General features: G+C 44.8%; 1 protein-coding gene across 2 annotated transcripts in view; it reads right to left on the bottom strand.

The window, feature by feature from the left end:
- bcat1 (branched chain amino-acid transaminase 1, cytosolic) overlaps nt 1-25,096 on the bottom strand; it is a 72,539-nt gene that overhangs the window by 21,574 nt on the left and 25,869 nt on the right. For both annotated transcript variants that reach the window (XM_068058884.1, XM_068058883.1), the window contains exons 3-7: nt 23,832-24,032; nt 15,047-15,157; nt 12,971-13,090; nt 10,833-10,996; nt 4,308-4,450 (exon numbers count right to left, since the gene is read on the bottom strand). In XM_068058884.1, coding sequence (XP_067914985.1) covers nt 4,308-4,450; nt 10,833-10,996; nt 12,971-13,090; nt 15,047-15,157; nt 23,832-24,032 — 739 coding nt within the window. The remainder of the gene's footprint in view (nt 1-4,307; nt 4,451-10,832; nt 10,997-12,970; nt 13,091-15,046; nt 15,158-23,831; nt 24,033-25,096) is intronic.

The raw sequence follows: 25,096 nt of genomic DNA, 5'->3' as shown, positions 1-25,096 counted from the left end.
AGATATTAGGACAGGTGGAAAAAAGCTTGGTCAAAGAGATAGGTTTTAAGGAGCGACTTAAAGCAGGAGAGAACGATAGAGAGGCAGAGAGGTTTAGCGAGGGAATTCCAGAGCTTGGGACCGAGGCAGCTGAAAGCACGGCCACCAATGGTGGAGCAATTGAAAATTGGTGACATGAAAGAGTTCAGAATTGGAGGTGCACAGATACCTCAGAGGGTTGACGGGCTGGAGCAGCTTACAGATATAGGGAGGGCCGAGGCCATGGATTTAAAAACAAGGATGTGAATTTTAAAATCGTGGCACTGCTGGACTGGCAGCCGATGTAGGACAGCGAGCACAGGGGTGCTGGGTGAACGGTTCTTGTTAGATTAAGGGCAGCAGAGTTCTGGATGAGCTCAGATTTACGGAGAGTGAAAACTGGGAGGCCAGGCAGGACAACATTAGAATAGTCAAGACTAGAGGGAACAAAGGCATGGATGAGGGGTTCAGCAGCAGGTGAGCTGAGGCAGACGCGGAGGCAGGCAATGTTACAGAGGTGGAAGTAAGTAATAGAGCAAAAGTTGTTAACATCTAAGCAGTCTTTAATTTAAATTGCACGAGACATTGTTTAATATTTTACTTAAAACACCTGGGCATTAAGCCTGATGTTTTCCCTTAATAGTTGGGATGAGTAATTAAAGAAGGATAAATATGGTTGTAGAATCTTTTTCAGAATCTAATCCCACAGTAGTATTTCCCTTGGATGATGATGCTATGTCTTCAGATTTTGATGGATAGATGCTTGAAATGTGCAGATACTAAAAGGATTATTCCAGTGATAAGTTTCACAGTGCTATGGGACAATATATTGTCAAGCTGGCTTAATGCATTATAGCAAGTACTAAATAAGATACACTTGTTTTCCCATAAGGGACAATAACACATTCAACTTATTCGAGTGTCAATTAAGATGTATTCAATCTCTGCCGGGACTATGGATGGTTGAACACAGATATATGCGCTTTTTTCTATTATACTGTGCGTGTACCAGTCAGCTGCCCTATCAATGGACAATACAAGCCGTAAAGAACAGACATCACTGATGTCCTGTCATGTTCGGTAGTGCAACAACAATAACTAGTATTTATATAGCACCTTTAACATAATAAACGTCTCAAGACGCTTCACAGGAGCATTATCAAACAAACTCTGGCACTGAGCCATTTAAGAGGATATTAGAGCAGATGACCAAAAGCGGGGTCAAAGAGGAAAATTTTAAGAAGCATCTTAATGGAGGGGAGAGAGGTAGACAAGTGGAGAGGCTTTGAGAGGGAATTCTAGAGCTGAGGCCCATGGTAACTGAAGGTACTGCCGCCAGTTCAGTACTTTTATAAAACTGTCAGGCAGGAACAACAAAAGCAACTTGCATTTGTACAGCGCCTTCAGCATTATAAATATCCAAGGCATTATAAGATAGAAACCGACACTGAGCTCCAAAAAGAGATATCAGGACAGGTGGGCAAAAACTTTGTCAAAGAAATAGGTTTTAAGGAGTGTCATAAAGGGAAAGGTGGCGAGACAGAGAGGTTTAGGGAGGAAATCCTAGAGTTTAGGGCTATGACAGTTTGAAAGCGTGAATGCCAATGAAAGGACGAAGGAAATCGGGGATGCGCAAGAGACCAGAACTGGAGGAATGTAGAGATCTCGGAGGATTATAGCGCTGTAGGAGATTACAGAGATAGGGAGGGGCGAGGCCATCGAGGGATTTGAAAACAAGGATGAGAATTTTGAAATTGAAGTGTTTGGGGACTGGGAAGCAATGTAGGTCAGTGAGCATCGGGGTGATGGTGAGTGGGACTTGGTTCAAGTTAGGATACGGACAGTAGAGCTCTGGGTGAGCTCATGATTACGGAGGGTGAAAGATGGGAGGCCGACCAGGAAGCATTGGAATAGTCAAGTCTGGAGGTAAAAAGTATGGGTGGGAGTTTTAACAGCAGATGGCCTGAGACAGAGGTGGAGATGGGCAATGTTATGGAGGTAAAAATAGGTGGTCTTGGTGATAGAGAGGATATTGGGTCAGAAACTCTGCTCAGGGTCAATTAGGATGCCTGGGTTGCAAACAGTCTGCTTCAGCCTCAGACAGTGCCAGGGAGGGAACAGAACTGGTGGCTCGGAAATGGCATTTGTGGCAGGGGCTGAAGACAATGGCTTCAGTTAAAGACTTCACAAAAGCAATGGTGTCATAACTCTAACTTTAAAATAATGAATACATTTTCCCCCCTCACATGGAACATGGGCACTGGAGCACAGTGCTATGCACTGCCTGTCCACATTATTGGAGCTAGATTATTCAGGTATGTAACTTACCATCATATAACCCAACTGAATATCATTCAGCAGCTCCAGGAACTCACATCCCATCATCTCACTTTGTCCGCACCATGCGCCTCAACATAAAAAAGTCCCGGGAAATGGGGAATCACTCTACTAAGGCAAACATCATTTATTTCACGGTGGTTTGTGGGATCTTGCTGTACATAAATCGTTTGCCATATTTACATTGCAGCAGTGATCACACTTCAAAATAAGCACCTCATTGGCTGCAAGGCACGTTGGGATATTCTGAGGTCAGGAAAGGTGCTATATAAATGCAAGTTGTTATAATAAGCAACCTCAGGCATCTCCCTACATTCTGCAGGAATTCTGGGCAGCAAGCCGTCACATGATGCCCTTGAATAGTTCTTTATAGCATTTCTTTAAGAGTTCATTCACCCTTGCATTGATAAAACAATTCTCATACACTGCTAATTAAGCCATAGAAAGCAGTCTGCTAATAGAAACAGAGCATAGCATTAATCTCTGTATTACAGTAACTAGATAGAGGCTTTCTACTGTGAAGTAATTACATGCTTATCTTACATCCCTTATCAATTCAGATTGCAAGACTTTTATTGAAATCTTTGCAACCAGATTATAGAATATATTACTGCATCTGACTGGGGAGGATCAAACAGTTCTTTATTCAAGGCACAGCCACAAGGGATAATTTAAAGGAAAATGGAGAAGAACAAATTGGGCAGCTCCCTATATGCTTCATAGGATTAAATTGGCTTTTATTTACTTTATGATACCTCAGCTTTGGGAACATAATTTATGAATACATTTCAGGAAATACACCAAAGACAACAAGCAGAGGATATCTTCTGCATAAAGATATCAGCCAAACCCCAGCTCTTTCACTACATATAACTATACTGGAAATACTTTATATTAATCTTTAAACACCCTGCAGTCTCATTTCTTTAATTTTATCTCAATTATTTTTAGATAAGGGTATGAAGGGATGTGGAGCCAAAGTGGGTAAATGGGGTTGAGGTACAGACCAACCATGATCTAACTGAATGGTGGAGGGGGCCTGAGGGACTGAATAGCCTCCTCCAGTTCCTAATATACTTTCAAGCTATTAGGTTAATTGATTCCAGGTAGAGTTTTCGACCATTTTAACATTTCTCTTTCTTATATTCTTTCCTTTCCTTTAGGTTCTTACATGCCATGCACTTGCCCTCATCAGAAGGCACACAGGTTACCTGCTGGCATGCAGGCTCTATGCCGACGCCATCTCAGCCATCAACTCAAAAAGGAAGTCTCCCGAAGTAACTTGGTCGCACCCCCTTCCAATTTCCCATTCCCATGGAAGCCATCTACGCTCCCGTCGGTAGCAGTCCCGAGACTGAGTCACACGGTCTCTGTAAGCAGTCCAGGCCACAAGGCACCAGACTACACCGGTATTAAAGTGTCAGTCTTGACTCAGTGGCAGAACTCTCATCTCTCGGATATGGGTTCAACACTTCAGAGAATTAAGCACAAAAATCCAGGCACACGCACCAGTGAGTACTGAGGCAGCGATACAATATCAGAGGTGCCATCTTTCCAACATGATGTCAAACCGAGGCCCAGTCTGCCCTCTCAGATGAAAGTAAAAGATGCCAAGAAGAGCAGAGGAGTTCTCCCCAGCATCCTGGCCAATATTTATTGTTCAACCAACACCACTAAAACAGACGATCTGGTCATTAGCGCATTGCTGTTTGTGGGATCTTGCTGTGCGTAAACTGGCAGCCATGTTTCCCACACTACAACAGTGACCACACTTCAAAAATGCTCCATTGGCTGTGAAGCACTTTGGCACATCCTGGAATTGTGAAAGATGCTATATTAATGCAAGTTAATTATTTCTCTTCCTTATAGTATATTCAGTCGATGTATTAATTTGGAAAAGCAAAAGACAAATAATACAAATGGAATCAAGTTCAGTTTCTGTATCACTGTACCTCCATGCTCGTTTATCCAGTAAAGAAACAGGTTCATGGTCCCAGCCTCCGTTACCTTGTGCTCATCTCCATAGAGCCATAAAACCTGTTGACATCCTAAAGTCGCAGCTTCAGCTTGTGCATAAAGTGATGCTCCGTAATTTCTAAAATGGGAGAGAATAAGAGTTATAATCAACTTTATAGTTTTAAAAAGGTTGATTCTTCCTATCTAATGGTGGGTTAAAAAAGAGGCCCCGATTTGAACCAGTTGCCAAACGCAGGTTTCTCCAGCCTACAGGTGCTGGCAGTCAGGAATGACAAGACTGGCTGCAGCTGGTTAGGCCAGCTCCTCTCGCTATGTGCAACAGGTTCTGGGTGTCTGGAAGACAGACCCTGGGAGACAAGCCCAGCAAGCAGCAATACTGTGGGTCAGTAGGTAGCACTCTTGCCTGAGTCACCAGGTTCCAGATTCAAGTCCCACTCCAGGACTTGAGTGCAAAAGTCTAGGCTGATATTCCAGTGCAGTACTGAGGGGGCACTGCATTTTCGGAGGTGTTGTCTTTTGGATGAGATGTTAATCTGAGGCCGCGTCTGCTCTCTCAGGTGGAGACAAAAGACCTCATGACACCATTTTGAAGAAGAACAAGGGCATTCTCACCAATGTCCTGAATAATATTTACCCCTCAAGCAACCTCACAAAAAACTGATGAATTGGTCATTTAACTCATTGCTGTTTGTGGGAGCTTGCTGTGTGCAAATTGGTTGCCACGCTTCTACACTGTAATACTGACCACACTTTAAAAGTACCTCATTGGCTGTAAAGCGCTTTGAGGTGTCCAATGGTTGTGAAAGCCGCGATATAAATTGCAAGTCAATGCAGGACAAGGTTAGGAAAGGAGCCATGGAAATACTGAGAATAGCAGCCTCCTGGTGAAAGGAACACAATGCAGGGAGTGACTTGCAACTGCACGTCAGACTGGTTCAATGATGCACACTTGTCTCGTGGTCAGAACAGTTTTAGGCAGGAAATCTTTGGTCCATCTAGCTGACCTATTCACATTATCCTCATGGTGCATTTTTAGAATTGTACTGAATCTGGTTTATGCCAGTGTCTACACTCCACTTGAACCTTCCATTTTAACGACCACTTCCCACTCTGCTCTCATATCCCTCTATTCCCTTCTCCCTCACTCCCTGAATCCCAGCTGTTGACTGAAAGTGATCATAATTCAGTCAGTTTTAACATAATTATGGAAAAGGACAGAGACAGAACAGGAGTTAAGAGTTCTCAGTTGGGGCAAGGCCAATTTCACTAAACGGAGGAGTGATTTAGCGAAAGTGGACTGGAAACAGCTACTTGAAGGTAAATCAGTGTCACAGCAGTGGGAGGCATTCAAAGGGGAAAATCAAGGGGTTCAGAGTAAACATGTTCCCACAAAGAAAAAGGGTGAGGCGGCCAAATCTAGAGCGCCATGGATGTCAAGGGCAGAAAAGGAAAGCTTATGTCCGACACCGAGAACTTAATACTACAGAAAGCTGAGAGGAGTATAAAAAGTGTGGGATGAAATCAAAAAAGAAATTAGGAAAGCTAAGAGAGGGCATGAAAGAATATTGGCAAGCAACATCAAGGTGAACCCAAAGATGTTTTATCAATACATTAAGAGTGAGAGTATAACTAAGGAGAGAGTCGGGCCCATAAAAGACCAAAAAGGTAACCTATGCGTAGGGGCGGAAGATGTTCATATTGTTCGTAATGAATACTTTATGTCTGTCTTCACAAAAGAGTGGGGGGGTGGGGCGATACAAATATTGTAGTTAAGGAGGAGGAGTGTGAAGTATTGGATGTGATACACATAGGGAGAGGGGAAGTATTAATGGGATTAGCATCCTTGAAAGTTGATAAATCACCAGGGCCAGATGAAATATACACCAGGCTTTTAAAAGAAGCAAGAGGGGAAATAGCGGGGGGCCTGACCATCGTTTTCCAGTCCTCACTGGAAACAGGTGAGATGCCGGAGAATTGGAGAACTGCTAACATTGTACCTCTGTTTACAAAGGGAGCGAGGGATAGACTGAATAATTACAGACCGGTCAGTCTAACCTCAGTAGTGGGCAAATTATTGGAATCTATTCTGAGAGACAGGATAAACTGTCACTTAGAAAAGCACAGGTTAATCAAGGATAGTCAGCATGGATGTGTTAAGGGAAGATTTTGTCCGACCAACTTGATCGAATATTTTGAAGAAGTAACAAGGAGGATTGATGAGGGTAGTGCAGTTGATGTGGTCTACATGGATTTTAGCAAGGCTTTTGACAAGGTCCCACATGGCAGACTGGTTAAAAAAATAAAAGCCCACGGGATCCGGGGAAATGCAGCAAGGTGGATATAAAATTGGCTCAGTGGCAGGAAACAAAGGGTAATTGTTGACTGCTGTCTTTTGCGACTAGAGAGCTGTTTCCAGTGGCGTTCTGCAGGACTCTGTCCTGGGTCCCCTGCTTTTTGTGGTGTATTTTAACGATTTGGACGTAAATGTGGGGGGCATGATCAAAAAGTGTGCAGATGACACAAAGATTGGCCATGTGGTAGACGCGAGGAGGATAGCTGTAGGCTGCAGGAAGATATTGATGGTCTGGTCAGATGGGCAGAAAAGTGGCCAATGAAATTCAACCCGAAGAAGTGTGAGGTGATGCATTTGAGGAGGTCAAACAAAGTAAAGGAATACATGATACATGATAAATGGGAAAATACTGAGAAGTGTAGAGGATGTGAGGGACCTTGGAGTGAATGTCCACAGATCCCTGAAGGTAGCAGGACAGGTCGATAAGGTGTTTAAGAAGGCATATGGAATCCTTTCCTTTATTAGCTGAGGTATAGAATATAAGAGCAGGGAGGTTATGCTGGAACTGTATAACGCATTGGTTAGGCCACAACTTGAGTACTGTGTGCAGTTCTGGTCACCTCATTACAGAAAGGATGTAATTGCACGAGAGAGGGTACAGAGGAGATTTACGAGGATGTTGCCAGGACTGGCAAAATACAGCTATGAGGAAAGAGTGGATAGGCTGGGGTTGTTCTCCTTGGAACAGAGAAGGCTGAGGGGAGATCTGATTGAAATGTACAAAACTTTGAGGGGCCTGAATAGAGTGGATGTGAAGGGTCTATTCACCTTAGCAGAGAGGTCAGTGACTAGGGGGCATAGATTTAAAGTGATTGGTAGAAAAATTAGAGGGGAAATGAAGATAAACCTTTTCACTCAGAGGGTGGTGATGGTCTGGAACTCACTGTCTGAAAGGGTAGTTGAGGCAGAAACCCTCAACTCATTCAAAAGGAGTCTGGATATGCACCTCAGTGCTGTAATCTGCAGGGCTACGGACCAAATACTGGAAGGTGGCATTAGAATAATGTTGTTCAGCTAGCACAGACACGATGGGCCAAGTGGCCTCTTTCTGTGCCGTAAACTTTCCATGATTCTAAGTTGTCTATTTCCTTTTCAAAACCCATTAAAGTTTCTTGTTCCATCACCTATGCTGGCAATCTGTCCCCCATATTTACGACCCTCATTGTAAATAACGGTTGCTGCTACATTTCATATTTAGTTTTGCTGCACTTAATTTGTAAATGTAACCCATTGGGCTTAAATTCTATACATGGCAGAAAAGCTAACTTGGGTTCTACTGGTCAAACCTTTCACAATTTTAAACATCTCAGTTTTCACTTGCCAAGAAACACCCAGATTAGTCAATCTTTCTTTAAACTACATTTCCTTAAATTTGAGCATAAACAAGGGTAGCCCTTCTCTGTACCCTTTCCAATTACTGAATATCCTTTTTATGGGCGGCACAGTGGCGCAGTGGTTAGCACCGCAACCTCACAGCTCCAGCGACCCGGGTTCAATTCTGGGTACTGCCTGTGCGGAGTTTGCAAGTTCTCCCTGTGTCTGCGTGGGTTTTCGCCGGGTGCTCCGGTTTCCTCCCACATCCAAAGGAGTTGCAGGTGATAGGTAAATTGGCTGTTGTAAATTGTCCCCAGTGTAGGGAGGTGATAGGGAATATGGGATTACTGTAGGGTTAGTATAAATGGGTGGTTGTTGGTCGGCACAGACTCGGTGGGCCGAAGGGCCTGTTTCAGTGCTGTATCTCTAAATAAATAGGGAGATCAAGACTGCACGCTGTACTCCAGATGCAGTCGCACCAGGTTCATGGTTTTTCAAAGACCTCACATGAATCTTATGTTATCGGGCAATGAGTTCAAGCCACACAAAAGGCCTTGAGTATATAAATGCAGGCTGATATTTCAGAGAAGTGGTCAGGGACAGCTTGTGTTTTCTGGCGTGCTGTATTTCAGTCAAGATGATAAACCGAGTCTTCTTGTTGAAGTGGATATAAAAGATCCCACTGCATTCATTGAAGAACAGCAGGTAAGTTGTCCTAGTTTCCTGGTCTTTCTCTATCCCTCTGTCTTCATCTCCCTCTCTCATTGTCGAGTTCAGTAACTCTTCCCATCTAATATCAATAGTTCTTTTGAGAGAAACCAATCAAAACAGAAATGAAGAGGTATTCTTCAAAAGAAATATCAGTTATACTTAAAAGGAAAACTGGTCATGCTTCTCACTAAATTACTTAATACAGAGGGGAATGTACAGTAAAAGAAATAGGGCCAGACATACTATTAGGGGCAGGCAATTAACTTCTTTAATTTTAACAAGTGCGACATCAATTAAAGTTAAATTCACACATTCAAAGGTGTTGAATTTTAAAAAGAACACATGAAATTCATTTATTGCCTTGAGGCAAATAAAGTGAAGTTATCTACTGCTTCTTTCTATAGAGCATAGCTATGAAGTGTGACCTCCGCACATCCCTGTCACAGAGGAGCCACTCACTGGCTCCCTACAAAAACTCATAGTCATTATGCCATTAGGAATAACAGATGATGAGGGAACAGTGATAATTAAGTAACGTCTGCATACGTAAATTTGTTAGAACGCCTTCCCCCAATTGATCACAGAAAAAAACCTCCTGTCTTTACAAAGTGTTGACGGCATATTCATTAAGGACAACACGGCAAATCTTTGACTGGTGCAGAGGAGCTTAGCTATCGAGGTGCTGTCAAGCTGAGGAGCCTCCATTGGCTTTTACTGACAACAGCAGTATCGGATCTGAGGGACAGAGATTTTAAATTCATCCTTTTAGCTCCAGGGTCTCCCTCCTGTCTCTTGCAACTAGATGTCTCTTTCTCTCTCCCTTTTACTCAACATGGCATCTCTCTTCCACAACGGTGTCTCATTCCTTCTTTTTTTCCCTCTCTACAGGGTCTCCTATCCTCCCTCTGTGTTTCTTCATCTCTGTGCCCTTCAGAACAGTTTCCTTTTCCCTTTATACCATTATAAGACCTAAATGCTGGAAGCCTTCCATATAGGAACATGAGGAGGCCATTCAGCCCCTCAAGCCTGGTCTGTATCATAATTCCATCGAACTGCCTTGGTTCCATAACCCATAATATCCTTGCCTAACAAAAATCTATTAATCTCGGTTTTGAAGCTTTCAGTTGACCCCCAGCCTCAACTGCTTTCTTGGGGGAGAGAGTTCCAGATTTCCACTACCCCTTGTGTGAAGAAGTGTTTCCCGACATCACCGCTGAACAGCCGAGCTCTAATTTTAAGGTTATGCTCCCTTATTCTGCACTCCCCATCAAAGGAAATAGTTTCTCGCTATTTACCCTATCAAATCCTTTAATCATCTTAAGCACTCAATCAGATCACCCCTCAATGTTCTAAACACCAGGGAATATAAGCCTAGTTTATGCAACCTGTGCTGATAATTTAGCCCTCTAGCCCCTTATCATTCTGGTGAACCTGCACTGCATCCCTGCCAAGACTCCTTATTCCTGAGTTGCAGTGCCCAGAACCAATTCCCTTTTATTTGCCTTTGCTAGCCACCACCTGGACTCCTGAAAACAGTGCGAACCTAAGGGCAGGGAATCCAAAGCCCACCTCTCCTGAAAATGTACTTTCAAAACAGGAAACATTGCAAACTAATCAAATAACATCACAACCTCAGCTGCAGTTGTGCAGTGTGTAGGCTTTGCTCAGTCAAACAACATTTCGATTTCTCAACAGATGGTATCTCCAGCTGAATTCCCCACTTCATAATCCAAGCTGCCACTCCCAGTGCAATACCGAGGGAGTGCTGCACTGTCTGAGGTGCTGACTCTCAGGTGAGATGTTAAACCAAGGCCTCATGTGACCTCTCAGGTGGGTGTAAACGATTCCATGTTACTATTTTGAAGAAGAGGAGTTCTCTCCAGTGTCCTGGACAATAGTGATCCCTCAACTGGCATCTAAAATGGGAGTCTTTATCACATTGCTGTTTATGGGAGCTTGCTGTGCACAACTTAAGCTGCCACGTTTCCTACATTACAACATTGACTACACGTCAAAATGTACTTCACTGGCTGTGAAGTGCTTTGGGACAGCCTGCGGTTTTGGAAGGCCCTGTATAGATGCACGTTGTTTGTTTTCAGTGTGTTTCTGTTGATTTACGTACCCTCCCATTTTGCAGTCGCCCGTTCCTCCTTTCCAGGCTCGGACATACTTTGGATCTGCCCACAGGGACACAGGGGAAAAGCTTCCCGTTGAGAAATAAGGACCAACCGGACTGAGGATCACGTAGAGCAAGGCTTTTGTTGCTTTCTTCAATCCGAGGGAAGGCTTTCATTAAAATCAGAAGGTTAGTCAGAATCGAAAGGAGCTAAACCGCAGCACTCAACAGCGGGGTAACTTTTTTCATCTCCCCCTGGCCATTAATCTAGGGTTGGCAATCCTCCTGGATTGTCTCGGAGTCTCCAGCAATTCAAGATTAATCTACAAGACGCTGCTACAAGCAACACCCAAGAATCAGAGGGACATTCAAAAGAATGGTGTTGTTTTCATTTACGTTGAACACTTTATAACATTATTGGTGGTGGGAGGGAGAAAGCTGTTGGACTGGACAGCGCAGTTTGAGGCAGGAAGTCATGTGATAGAACCTCCAGGAATGCGTCCAACCAGAGTTGCTAACCTACACTAATCCAGTGGAGCCAATCGGCCGATTGTAGTAGAAGCCACTGATTTCAACAGGATGAAAAATGAAGGGGGTTCTACAGCAGCACAGCTAGATTACTGCCCAGGGAGAAATGGCGAAAACTGACCTCAGCACATCAACCAAAGACAAGAGAAGGAAAGAAACCCAATGTTGGAGAAACAAGTTTGTAATCGCACATCAGACTGAGGACATAAAGGTTCCTGCATCAGTCCCAGGCCGAGGCAGCAAACATTCCCGTTCGAACAGCCCACCTCAGACAAGCAGCACTCATCATCCCATCCTGACTGAGGCCACTTGGCCTTCTTCGGCCTGACCCAAAACATGGAGCAATAAAACTTATGAAGCAGGAAGACATGAACAATGACAGACAGCAAGTGACCCTGTGATCCATCCAACCTGCCCCAAACTCAATAGGACACCCTCCAATCATCTGGAACCATGTGATCTCCCAGGACAGGGAAGGATCACCAAATTAAAGGGATTTTTTTGGAACTGAGTCATTCAGACTATAGTTAAATAACATGTGATGGAAATCACAGACTGAAGTTTTATTCAAACTCATACAGTAATTGAAACCCGGGGCCCTGTGATTATGTCTGAACAATCTTCTCCATATTGATCAAAATTCCTGACTTTTCTGTTGAGGATATATTGGGGAAGTGTTCCCCGTTATTTTTATCCCCTTTCCTTCATCCACCTGGGCTGACATCCTGCAGCTGAGAGAGTGGGCAGACTGCCTGGTACAAGTCCCTGTAACCCAGCACCGGGGGCACCCAGGCTCTGCCAAGTGCGATTCTTCCCTCTGAATGATCGCCTGGCAAATACCATAACGCCCACTCAGCATTTGCCCAGGTCACATCAGGAGCTGCGTCTGTGACTGTTCACAGGGCTTTAACTGCACACACAGTGCCATTACAGCGCCACCTTCCTCACAACTTGGAACCGGCTCAAGTATTGATTCAAGTCAATATATCTACCCACAAACCCCATGCCACACACACACATAGACACTCTAACACACTGTCACACACTCACACACGCCAGGAATGTCAACTGTACTTGGATGTGTCACACACAAACACAGTAACAGTCACACACTGTCACACACAGTCACATGCACACAGTCTCACAGACACGAGGATTGCCAAATCTACTCGGATGTGTCCAGGAGGTTTCATCACATGATCTCCCCCCCCCCCCACCACCCCCGCCATACTCCGGCCATTGGTCGTCAGACATGTCCATCGTTGCAGCACCCCGCCTTCCCACGGCCGATTGGCAAGTGAACAGACTCCTGTTACCTGATTGGATGATTCTTGAATCTCAGTCAAACAACACTTTCCCCATCTCCAGTGCTTTTATCACTAATAAATGAAAATGTCAAAGAAAATGAAAGAAACACCTTGTTTGTTTTGATGCCTCTGATTTTTCTCCCGAGTGTTGCTCTCAGCAGTGCCCTGGAGATTAATCTTCAATTCCTGGAGACTCTGGGATAGCCCTGGAGGGTTGGCAACCCTGACACACGTACATAGGTGAAATATTCATGCATTCACACAAATGCACACACACCAAGGCACACACACTGGGCCAGGTGTTCTCACCTCCGTTCCAATAAAGACTGGGCGAATGTACAGGCTGGCAGATTTTGAGTAAGGCACCCATTCTTTGTCTATCTCCACCAGCTTTTTGATGCACGCTAACAGCTCCTCTGGATCAAACCTCTGGGAAAGGAAACACGAATTCAGACAAAATTCATTTGGTGTATGAATTAAACAGGGAAAAGAAAAAGTCATAAAAACAAATCAACCAGTTGTGGAAAATATTACTTGTCAACATACATGCAAGTCTAATCAATCTTACCAAAGATTGCTTCAAAGAATGAACAGGGTGACTGAGGCTGCGACAGTCTGCAGGAAAGCACAGTAACAAAAATGCACATGGGCGAGACCTTTGCCACCTGCAGTTTCGCTGTCAAGAAACGCACCCAAATTTTTATTTTAACACCGTGAAGGCACAAAGAGGAAGAAGACTGTCTGGATTGTTGTCTTTGCTGCTTCGACGAAAAAAGAGAGCAATGACGATAGTAGCATTGATAAAATGTAGGACATTAAGAGGGACAGCAACACAGAAGGAGATGGTGAATTTTTGACTTTGGCAGAAAGGCAATGTGAAACCAGTGTGGCTGGGTGTCGTACCATCCGACTGGTGAACTTTCCTGGATCGGCCTAGTTTTGGCTGCTTCCCAATGGGATTTCCACTTGCACTGGGGCACCAGCCAGGAGTGGTTGGCTGGGGAAGGGGCGGGGGGGGGGCGTTGGGTGAGGGGCGCAAAAGCTACTGAAGGCTTCAAAAGTCTACAACAGCAGAGTTCCTTCAAGGAGGTGATTCTGAATACAATGAACCAATGTGTAGCCTTGCAAGGCAAAGGTATCAAGCTTAAAGGAGCTCCTGCCTGGTTGAAGGTTCACCAAACTAATTCCTGGGATGGAGGGATTGCCCTATGAGGAAAGATTAAATAGACTGGATCTTTATTCTCTGGAGTTTAGAAGAATGAGAGATGATCTCATTCAAACATACAAAATTCTTACAGGGCTCAACAGGGTTGATGCAGGAAGGATGTTTCCTCTGGCTGGTGAGTCTAGAGCCAGGGGCACAGTCTCAGAATAAAGGGTAGGTCATTTAGGACTGAGATGAGAAGGAATTTCTTCACTCAGATGGCAGTTAATCTTTGGAATTCACTGCCCCAGAGGGCTGTGGAGGCTCAATCATTGAATATGTTTAAGACTGAGATCGATAGATTTCTACATATTAAAAACATCAATGGTTACGGGGATAGTGCAGGAAAATGGTGTTGAGGTAGAAGATATGATATCATTGAATGGCGGAGCAGGCTCGAAGGGCTGAATGGCCTACTCCTGCTCCTATTTCTTATGTTCTTATATTCTTTTCTAAATAAGCATGTTTACAATATAAAAACCTCTTGTGGAGCATAAAGGAAGCATGGCGGGTCTTGGATGATAGGCCGGTTGGGCTGATCTGTTTCTGTGCTGTAAATTCAATGTAATTCAACATTCAGATCTTGAGTTTGGAAGTTATGCGGCAGTCTTATCGAAGTGTACAAAACGACAGAAAGGATTTGATCGGGTAGATCCAGAGAACCGATTTCATCTGATGGGGAATCCAGAACAAGGGGGCACAATCTTAAAATTCAAGCTAGGCCGTTCAGGAGCGAAATCAGGAAGCACTTTATCAATGAAAGGGTAATGAGGATCGGGAAGGCTGTGGATGCTGGTGGTTAACTGGAGTTTTCAAGACTGGGATGGATGGATTTTTGTTAGGTAAGAGTATCAAGGGATAAAGCAGAGGTGGGTAACTCGGAGTTGAGGTACAGATGTAACTGACTGATGGGTCTGAATGGTCTATTCCTGTTATGTTGCTATGTCATAATGGATCTGTTAAGGTAAATGCTGGCACACCTGTCCAATATTCCCACTAAGCTGCAAGGGTGCGCAGCCATGCAGCAACCTGGAAGGTCCCGCGCAGACTTTGTTCTGTGATAAACACCGCACGTGCACAGCCACGTTAAAAAAAAATTAAAGGGACTGTGCACTGAAAAAACTGGCTGCACGCAACAAGTGAATTTTAAAGGGAACATTGCACCGGATCCATCTACTCACGGGTAAAGAGGATCTAATGGCAGATCTCAGCATCCGCTCCATGTTCAGCATGGGTCTGAACAGGCGAATCTTATCGTCCACACCTCGAAACGCTTTCAGCCCTTCAAATAGCTGCGGGGAAACAGCAGAAGAAAAGAAGAAGCCATTTAATGTAACCTTTTCAGGAGATTCCATGGCAATTTGGTAAAAAGAAACGGCGACTGAAAAAAGTTATTTTTGAATTCCGCGTGTAAAACAATCTCATTATGACACCGACTTTCTGTATCGTTCCATTTTCTACTTTACAGGTGAGTCAAGAATCCACAAAATCATTCTCAGTAAGCTTTCCCTGGTGACCCGGCCAATATGCATCCCTCAACCAACATCACTAAAACAGATTAACCATCAGCTCACTGCTGACTATGGGATCTTTCTGTGTGTGATTTGGCTGCTTCAGTTCCTACAATACAACAGTAACTTCACTTCAGCATCCGCTGCAAAATGCTTTAGGATATCCTGTGGTCGTGAAAGGCACTATAGAGATGCCAAATTAGATAGCCTCTGAAAACGGGTGAGGAGGTCGTGATCTGTGACTTACCTGTGCCCATTCACTGTAATGCAGGCAGCATGCCAACTTCACGCAGCCTGTTCATCTGAATGATTGTTGTGCAGCTTGCACTAACCACACTGTACATTGACTGCAGCATCAATAGGGGGCTCAAAATCTTAACTTGCTGACACCAGTTAAAGGTAGTCTGCACCTCTTAAAGGGGAGGAACATTGTGGCTGGAGCAGGTGATGGTAATCACGCAGGAAGTGAATCTGAGACCTGTCAAACATTCATGCAGGGCACAACATGAGACAGTGCGGGCTCCCAGGTTTTTGGACGCTGCACCGTAGGCCTAGGTGGAGGAGATGGAAAGAAGGAGAGATGTCCTGTATCCAGTAGAGGGGTGGGGGTTGAAGAAAGCCCTCCAGGCACATGCTCAGAAGGCAGTGGGAGCAGATAGCCAGGGAGGTCAATACCAGCTGCCTATCCCTGAGGACCTAAATGCAGTGCCGCAAGAAGTTCAATGACCTCACATGGGTGGTTAAGGTCAGTGACTGTATCTCCAAATGCCACATCCTACCCCTAGCCTCAGCCACGGCTCAATTCACCACATCCCCATCAATCACCTACCCACAGTCTCTATCAACAGGACTCATACTAACATTCACAGCTTCACCGCACCCTCACACAATTAGCACTGCTGCAGGTCTTATCCTTGTGCCTTTCTCCTTTCAGGTATCCAAGAACTCCAACCTGGCCAAGCAATGGAGGAACAGGAAGACAGTGATGCTGAAGATATAGCACTGCCACTTGATTTCACAATTGCTGCCACCAGCTCAGATACTGACACTGCGTGTACGTTGGAGGATAGCTTAGAGATAGAATCCGCATGTGCTGAGACACTGGACATGAGCAGGCTGCAGCTAGGACTGGGGGCAAGGATAGCACAGGTGCCAGCTCACCAGAGGGCAAGGTCGCACATGGTGTCCACTGCAAAGGACTCAGATGAGGAATCTGATGGGGCAGTCCACAGCAGATTGCTGTTGGGTGTGAACAACAAAATGCTTGGTGCTTTGGGAAGCCTGACAGGAAACCTGTGCTCAAGGTGAAGAAGCATGGAGGAGCCCAGCACCAACCTGGCACAGGACTTTGCGCACAGCTTGGAGCCCATCCTTTCCAACATCGAAATTTTGGCCAACTCCGCTTGCACATTTGTGGACCCAACCATGATGCAGCGTCTGATGGCCAATGTCTCAGCTTCCAATGCACCAAAAGCAGAAACAATTAAATATCTGAGTTCTGCACAGGAAGCTCAAAACTGCTCTCACGCAAGGTCAGACTACTGCCATCAGGCCTGCGGACTGCAATATGCAAAGGGACTTGCAGGGTGTCACAGCAGTCCAACAATCTATCTTCCAATAGATTACTACGATTGCAGAGGTGCCACCCAGTAGGAGTGGCAGTGGCTCTGTGGAGCTGCACTCTCAGGATGACAGCATGTGTCTTACCACCCGCTGTCACTCTGCCAGTGCCCTTGCTGTCGACTGTCAGCCAGTCAGCCTGGGTTGCTGTAGCTCAGGCCGAGATGGTGCAGTCTGCAGCCAGGTCTTCCAGGCTCACAGTTGTTCAGGGGCATCCTGCAAGGCCCTCTGGAGTCTGCCCGACTGAGAGTCAGCAGCCTTCCGCCAGCCAAGCTGCAGCCATCCTTTGGTTTGCCGTGGTGGCTCAAATGCAGCTGGCATGCAAAGCCTGCAAAGCAATGCACGTGCAGCCAATGGCACCCTGCACCATGGGGAAGCCTGCAATCCTAGTGAAGCCACTTGCTCATCCTGCCTGTTGGTCTCTGGCAACAGAGAATGAAATGTAGTTAACCTCTCAATGAACAGAGAGCATGAGTGATCTCCCTTACACAAGAACGGATGGCAAACTGCACAATGTTGCAAATATCTCCAGCTCCAGCCTGGAAGCAGCCAGACACATAAAAGTTCATCGCCATGGTCACCATACAGCCACTGGCAATGCAGTCCTGCCCTGCTCCGAGGTTGCAGTTGTGTCAGATTTCCGTGAGCACGGCCTTACTGAAGCACAGACATCTCGCTGAGGTTCAGTTAGGAGAATTGCTTCCTGAACACCCTGGGCAGTATGGCCTACTGCTGAGAGTCCTTCTCCCCATCCTCCTCCTTCCTCTTCTAGCAGCTTGTCCTGCTCTGTGCAGCCTCTGTCCATTCTCCCAGTCATGCTCTATTCCAAAGGGAATGGCTACTGGTGCACCCATGTCTAGGAGAACTGATTTGTACAGAAGCCTTGAAGTCAGCAAAAACTCCATCAGCACCTGCCACACCACTCCCTGTAGACTTTGGCAACTTGAAGCAACCACAGAAAGGACCAAACACTTGTAGAATGAAATCAACAGCCAGAAGAAATCAACCAGCAAATAACCTGAAAGTAGTTGTTGATCCCTTTAAATAGCATTTTAGGGTTCCTTCTTGCTGCCGAATGTGTGTTCAGCTGTTTGAGGTTAAGAGAGGGCATTAGCTAAGGTTATCAGCTCCAAAGGGGCAGCGTGGCATCAAATCAGCATTGCACGCTGAGTGACGTCATGATCTGCGCGCTCTGCATACTTCTGCCAGCCATTCACTGTGCGCACTGACACCCTCACCAATGTGGCGTCTGGTACAATTTGCCTCAAAAGTGCATGCACGTGACGCAGACACCATTTTGGAGCTCTAAGGGCACTCGTAACGCTCCAAAATGGATGCTCATGAGCTCAAATTCTCGCCCAAGTTCTTTCTTTCAGCAATGTGCATACTTGCAGTACTTGGTAACAACCACAAGAGGATGCTGTAAACCGTCTCCTGCTGTATGCCAGGTTCTCAGGTACAACTGGAGAGAAGGTTCCCTTCGAAACAATGTCTGTCACACCTTTCAATGATTGTAAAGTGTTTAGCGTCACAGAGTCTCCAAAATATTGTCCTGGAACTTAAAAGGACCTCTAAATCAAAATATTAACAAGTTTAATCACAGAATCATTTCCCTTGCAACCTCAACTTCAAGTTAAATCATATCTCCTATATATATTCCGTACACAGTAAGAGAAATTCAGATTTTTGCTCAATAACATGTAACTACTTTGTTAAATTCACTTTGATCCGAGAATGTTGTGTTTTTTAATATATATTATATAATTCATATCTCTAAAACCTTGACAAATCACATTTAATTTCCTATAAAACTTCTACTGAACGTATATCAGTCAGAAAGGGCACCCACCTCAGAGTCAGTAGGTCCTGAGACTTCAGCATATAATCCAGCCTCTGGACCGACAATGCAAGAACTAAGAGAGTGCTACAGTGTTGGACATGCTTTCTTTCAGATGAAATATATTTTGGGATTTTCTTCTCCCTACTGCTCTCACATGCGTTTAAGTCCTCTGAAGAAGAAATTTTCCTCCACACAAGATCAGGGGGCTGGTTGTTCAACCTTGCCCGTCTAAGAGCGAAGTCCAAAGTACGGAAAGTCCTCATCAGGGAACTCCTCTTTGCTGACGATGCTGCATTAACATCTCACACTGAAGAGTGTCTGCAGAGACTCATCGACAGGTTTGCGGCTGCCTGCAACGAATTTGGCCTAACCATCAGCCTCAAGAAAACGAACATCATGGGGCAGGATGTCAGAAATGCTCCATCCATCAATATTGGCAACCACGCTCTGGAAGTGGTTCAAGAGTTCACCTACCTAGGCTCAACTATCACCAGTAACCTGTCTCTAGATGCAGAAATCAACAAGCGCATGGGTAAGGCTTCCACTGCTATGTCCAGACTGACCAAGAGAGTGCGGAAAATGGCGCACTGACATGGAACACAAAAGTCCGAGTGTATCAAGCCTGTGTCCTCAGTACCTTGCTCTATGGCAGCGAGGCCTGGACAACGTATGTCAGTCAAGAGCGACGTCTCAATTCATTCCATCTTCGCTGCCTCCGGAGAATACTTGGCATCAGGTGGCAGGACCGTATCTCCAACACAGAAGTCCTCGAGGCAGCCAACATCCCCAGCTTGTACACACTACTGAGTCAGCGGCGCTTGAGATGGCTTGGCCATGTGAGCCGCATGGAAGATGGCAGGATCCCCAAAGACACATTGTACAGCGAGCTTGCCACTGGTATCAGACCCACCGGCCGTCCATGTCTCCGCTTTAAAGACGTCTGCAAACGCGACATGAAGTCCTGTGACATTGATCACAAGTCGTGGGAGTCAGTTGCCAGCGTTCGCCAGAGCTGGCGGGCAGCCATAAAGGCGGGGCTAAAGTGTGGTGAGTTGAAGAGACTTAGTAGTTGGCAGGAAAAAAGACAGAGGCGCAAGGGGAGAGCCAACTGTGTAACAGCCCCGACAAACAAATTTTTCTGCAGCACCTGTGGAAGAGCCTGTCACTCTAGAATTGGCCTTTATAGCCACTCCAGGCGCTGCTCCACACACCACTGACCACCTCTAGGCGTTTACCCATTGTCTCTCGAGATAAGGAGGCTAAAGAAAAAGAAAGATTAAACTGAGGCCTGTCAGGTAGATGTAAAAGATCCCCTGGCACTATTCGAAGAAGAGGAGAGCAGTTCTCCCCAGTAGCCTGGCCAATATTCATCCCTCAACTAACAACAGGAATATATACTATCCAGACATTTATCACATCGCTGTTTGTGGGATTTTGCTGTGTGCAAATTGGCTGCCATATTTCCTAGACTGCAACAACGATGACACTTCAAAAGTACTTCATTAGCGGTGTAACTTTTGGGTTTTTGATGGCATTGGGTCTCTTCTGGGTGTTGGCCTTAAGAGTAACATAACACCGATCTCCCCAACACCGATTCAGGCTCTCACCTCATCAGCTGAGTGGCCATGAATGAGTAAACCAGTGGTGTGGGGGACAGGGGGGCAGGGAGCCCAGGGGGAAGAGATTTGAAGTCACAAGTCACCAGCATACTCAGCACATCAACTCACACCATGGAAAAGCAGTTGTTGTGCCCATCTCACAGTAAAAATGAGAACCTGCATGTGTTACCTGGGTTGTGTGGGGAGTTCTGTCTATATTTAAGGCCCTGTTACTGCTGATGTCAAAGACTGGTGTGGGAGAAGTGGGTTTCAGTTCGTGGGGTACTGGCACCAGTACTGGGGAAAGTGGGGGCTGTACCATTGGGAAGGTCTGCACCTGAACTGTGCTGGGATCAGTCTTCTAGCAAACTGTATAACTAGGGAAATAGAGAGGGCTTTAAACTAAACAAGGGGCAGTGGGGGGGGGGGGGGGGGGTGAGGGATCAAGCCTGGGTAGACATAGCAAATCAAGGGGTAGAGTCAAGGCAGGAGAGTAGAATAGTAATATGGGAAATGAAGGTCAGAGAATGGCAAGAAGGGACAGAGAGAAAAAACCCTCAGAACACACCAACCCTAAGAACACACCAAGACTAGATGTTACAACGATAACAAAAAGACAAAACTAAACGCTCTGTATCTGAAAGCACATAGCATTCATTACAAAGTAGACGACCGGATAGCACACATTGAAGTAAATAAACATGATCTGATAGCCATTACGGAGACGTGGCCGCAGGATGACAAGGATTGGCCTAAATATTGAGGGGTATATGACATTCAAGAAGAATAGGAAGCTTGGTAAAGGTGTAGGGGGATCACTGTTAATCAAGGATGGGACTGGTGTGATAGTTAGAGATGACCTTGTGTCATGGAACCTTTTTTTCTCCTCTGTTTAAAACAGTGTACCTTTAAGACAGAGAGAGAAGTTTTTTAGAACAGTGCCACAGTAAGCCTGTTAGGAAGATAGGAAGATAGGAGCAGGAGTAGGCCATTCAGCCCCTTGAGCCTGTCCCGCCATTCAATGAGATCATGGCTGATCCGCGGCCTAACTCCATATACTTGCCTTTGGCCCATATCCCTTAATATCTTTGCTTAACAAAAATCTATCTATCTCAGATTTAAAATTAACAACTGTTCTAGCTTCAACTGCTGTTTGTGGGAGAGAGTTCAAAACCTGTACCACCCTTTGTTCCCTATGAAACAGCTGTAATATTTCAATTTAACTGTGTGCAGGGACTGGCTAAAACCAGTCTGACCCGTAACCCAATGAAATGTACTTAATAAAAAAATGAAGCTGTATCTCAGCAGAAAAAATCTACATTGAACTCAGACTGTGTTTGTCTAAGGAGGAAACAGACCCTGCTAAGAACATTTTCATTGTTGGAGGTAGCAAATTCCGTTTTACTTCGAAACTCTAAGAAGTTTGCTACAGAAGTAACTCTCTCTATTGCCTGTTTCTGTTTGCTGGATTTCTCAGTAAAGTTTCTGCAAAAGACTGCCAATTTTAAAATCCAAGTAGACTGACTGCAGTGCTTCTCGTTGAAAGAACTGTGTGACACCTGCTGCAGCTGAAATACTTTGAATGCCTATCTATTAAAGGCTGTTTCGTCAAATTCACCTGGGGATTTCGCGTGGCATCTGATTATTCTACTCTGGAACACCTCATCAACCGGGAACATAACTTTCCAGGACTTACAACCCAGCTACTTATTTTATTCCTAAGAAACACCATTTTTAAAACCCGTTAACCATTAGTTTTTGAATGTATGTGTGTCAGTATGGGGGTTAGGATAAAATAAGAAGTTATAAGGTCTTTAGACATAAATTTATCTTAATCGTGTTTAAGTTGTAGTTTATTAATAAATAGTTAATTTGTTTTTATTTAGATACCTGGTTTGGTGTATATTTATTCTGGGGGTTAATAAAGTGTTTAATTTGGCGGTTTTCCGGTTGGGTGGGAAAACTTTAATAATATTCTGTGAACTGTGGAGTGATGGGACTGAATTGATAGTGCATTGCTCCAACCTCGGTGATCAGGATGTAGAATCATTTTGGGTGGAGATGAGGAATAGCAGGGGAAAGAAGTCACTCGTGGGAGTGGTCTACAAGTCCCTAACAATAACCACAATGTAAGACGAAATATACAATAAGAAATATTGGGTGCTTGTGATAAAGGGACAGCAGTAATCATGGGTGATTTTAACCTACATATAAACTGGAAAAATCAGATTGGCAACAGTAGCCTGGATGAAGAGTTCATAGAATGCTTTTGAGATAGTTTCTTAGAGCAGCACGTTCCGGAACCAACCAGACAGCAGGTTATATTAGACTTGGTGTTGTGTAATGTAACAGGATTAATTAATGACTAATTAATTAATTAGTAAAGGCACCTCTAGGTAGCAGCAACCACAATATGATTGAATTTTACCTCCAGTTTGAAAGAGAGAAGAGTGGGTCTAAGACTACTATTTTAAACTTAAATAAGGGCAACTATGTTGGCATGAAAGCTGAGCTAGCTGAAGTGAACTGGGTTACTAGACTAGGAGATAGATCAATAGAGAAGCAGTGGCAGACATTTAACAGGATATTACAGAATAGTCAGAGTAAGTATATTCCTACTATAAAGAAAATTCTAAGGGGAGGACCCACCATCCATGGTTAACCGTTTGACCGTCTCCCCAGGCTGTGTAAAACCTGAAGTTTTGTTACACACAGCAAACAAGCTTCAAGTGCTAACCAGGCAGAACCCCAGTGGGGCTGTGTGTGTGTGTGTCTCTCTCTCTCTTTCTTTCTTTCTCCAGATATACTGCAAGTTTTTTGAAACTTGTCTGTGACTGTGGAACATCCAAGTCTACCATTGCTACAGACAGAGACCCTGGGGAAGAAAGCCACCTACATCACTGACTTACCAGACACCACAGACTGCATATTATTTTTATTTGCTCTGGACTCTTATCCAACTCAAACTATCCCTCATCACTGTAATTTATTTGTGTGTGTGTGTGTGTGTGTGTGTGTATGTGAAAATGTAGCGTAGTTTTATTATTTTATGTAAATCAGGTTTGAAGTTAAGTGCAATAAACTCACCTCTTTCTTGTTTAAACTTAAGAAAACCTGTCCGATTGGTTCTTTTAGGATCACAACAAAGGTAAAAGGTTAACCACTCACTGAAGTGGTAAGCACATCCACTGTTTAAAAAGTAATAAACCCTGTTGCGGTCAAACAAGGACAAGAGGGGAGCCTTGTGACCCCGCCTCACCTGATCGTAACAGCTCAATTAGGACACAAACCCACAAGCTTCAAACTTAGAAGTGAGCATGCTACCAACTGAGCCACAGCTGCCACTGCGAATAAAGCAATGCGAAACAAAGATAGGACTTCCCTTCCACTTACTCACCTCCACTGAATAATGGAGAGCTGATACTGCAGGATGTAGCGAGAGGTTCTGCAGTGGTTTAATCTGTGGCTTCTCCCAGCCTCTTGCTGCCGTCCAGTGAACCATCAGCATGTGATCACTGAACAGTGTCCCAAACACAAGCTGGTTAGGGTCTGGCTTCTCTGCTGACGTTTGAACCAATTCGATTTCAAGATCTGCAGCCTTGAAGAAAAGACGCAGAAAAAAAACATATTAAAGCTAACGAAACACCAGCTTCAAATCTTTTGAACAGCTGGCGTGCGCAATATTACATAGAATTTACCACATACAACAGGCCATTCAGCCCACTTGGTCTATGCTGGTGTTTAAACACCACGCAAACCTCCTCCCACTCTTAGTTACCTCTTCTCATCCTGCCCCCTCCCTCTAATCCCTTCCCCCCCATGCATGAATCAAGTCTTCCCTTAATTACATCAATATTATCTGTTCAACCCACTCCACATGGCAGCAAGTTCCACATTCTCATCACCCTCTGTGTATAGAAATGCTTTCTAAATTCTTTATTTGATCAGGTAGGGATGCTTATGTTTATGGCCCCTTTCTCCTGGACTCCCACACAAGTGGGAACAGTTTCTCCATACCTGCTACATCAAACCCCTCCATCATTTTAAAGGCCTTCATCAGGTCTCCTCTTCACAGCAAAAAGGCCCAAGCCTGTTCAATCTTTCCTCATAGTTGCATCCTCTCAATTCTGGTAACATTCTTGTAAAACTGAGCAGTTTACAGTTTTTTTTAGGTTATTTTCAGGTGAATATAGCAAATTAGGAATGATCGTGTATAAGATGTCATTATGCCATCCATTACTCCCAACAGGAACTGGCAATCGCAGAGCCCATGCCTCATGAAACTGGGGCTGCGCATCTGAGATTTCCTGGGAAGCAGTTCCCTGCGGTCATCACTCAAAGCATCAGGCGGTGGTATCACCACTGGGTTTCCCTAACATCACCTTGAGGCAACTCAGCTTATGGTCACTGCAAGCAAGTGTCCAAATAGGCTAGGCCCTGGAGCAGTAAAGCTGTATGCGATAAGTTCTCAACACAGATGAGTTCCCTATCTTAGTCGGGTTGTGGAAAGGGGGAGACAAGAAGGCACTTTCCAACAGAGAGAGGAGGAAAACTCAAAGCGAGAGTCAAGAGTAGCTGCTTTTGTCCGCACGTCGGCTTTGCCTTTTGCTATTGTACCTGCAGAGAAAGGGATGCCAGGTTAAACCAAATGGAGGTTCTCTG

The sequence above is a fragment of the Heterodontus francisci genome, chromosome 27, assembly GCF_036365525.1.
Source record: "Heterodontus francisci isolate sHetFra1 chromosome 27, sHetFra1.hap1, whole genome shotgun sequence".
Taxonomy (NCBI): domain Eukaryota; kingdom Metazoa; phylum Chordata; class Chondrichthyes; order Heterodontiformes; family Heterodontidae; genus Heterodontus; species Heterodontus francisci.
Note: the sequence above shows the minus strand (reverse complement) of the source record. Positions and strands in the feature narration are given on the sequence as shown.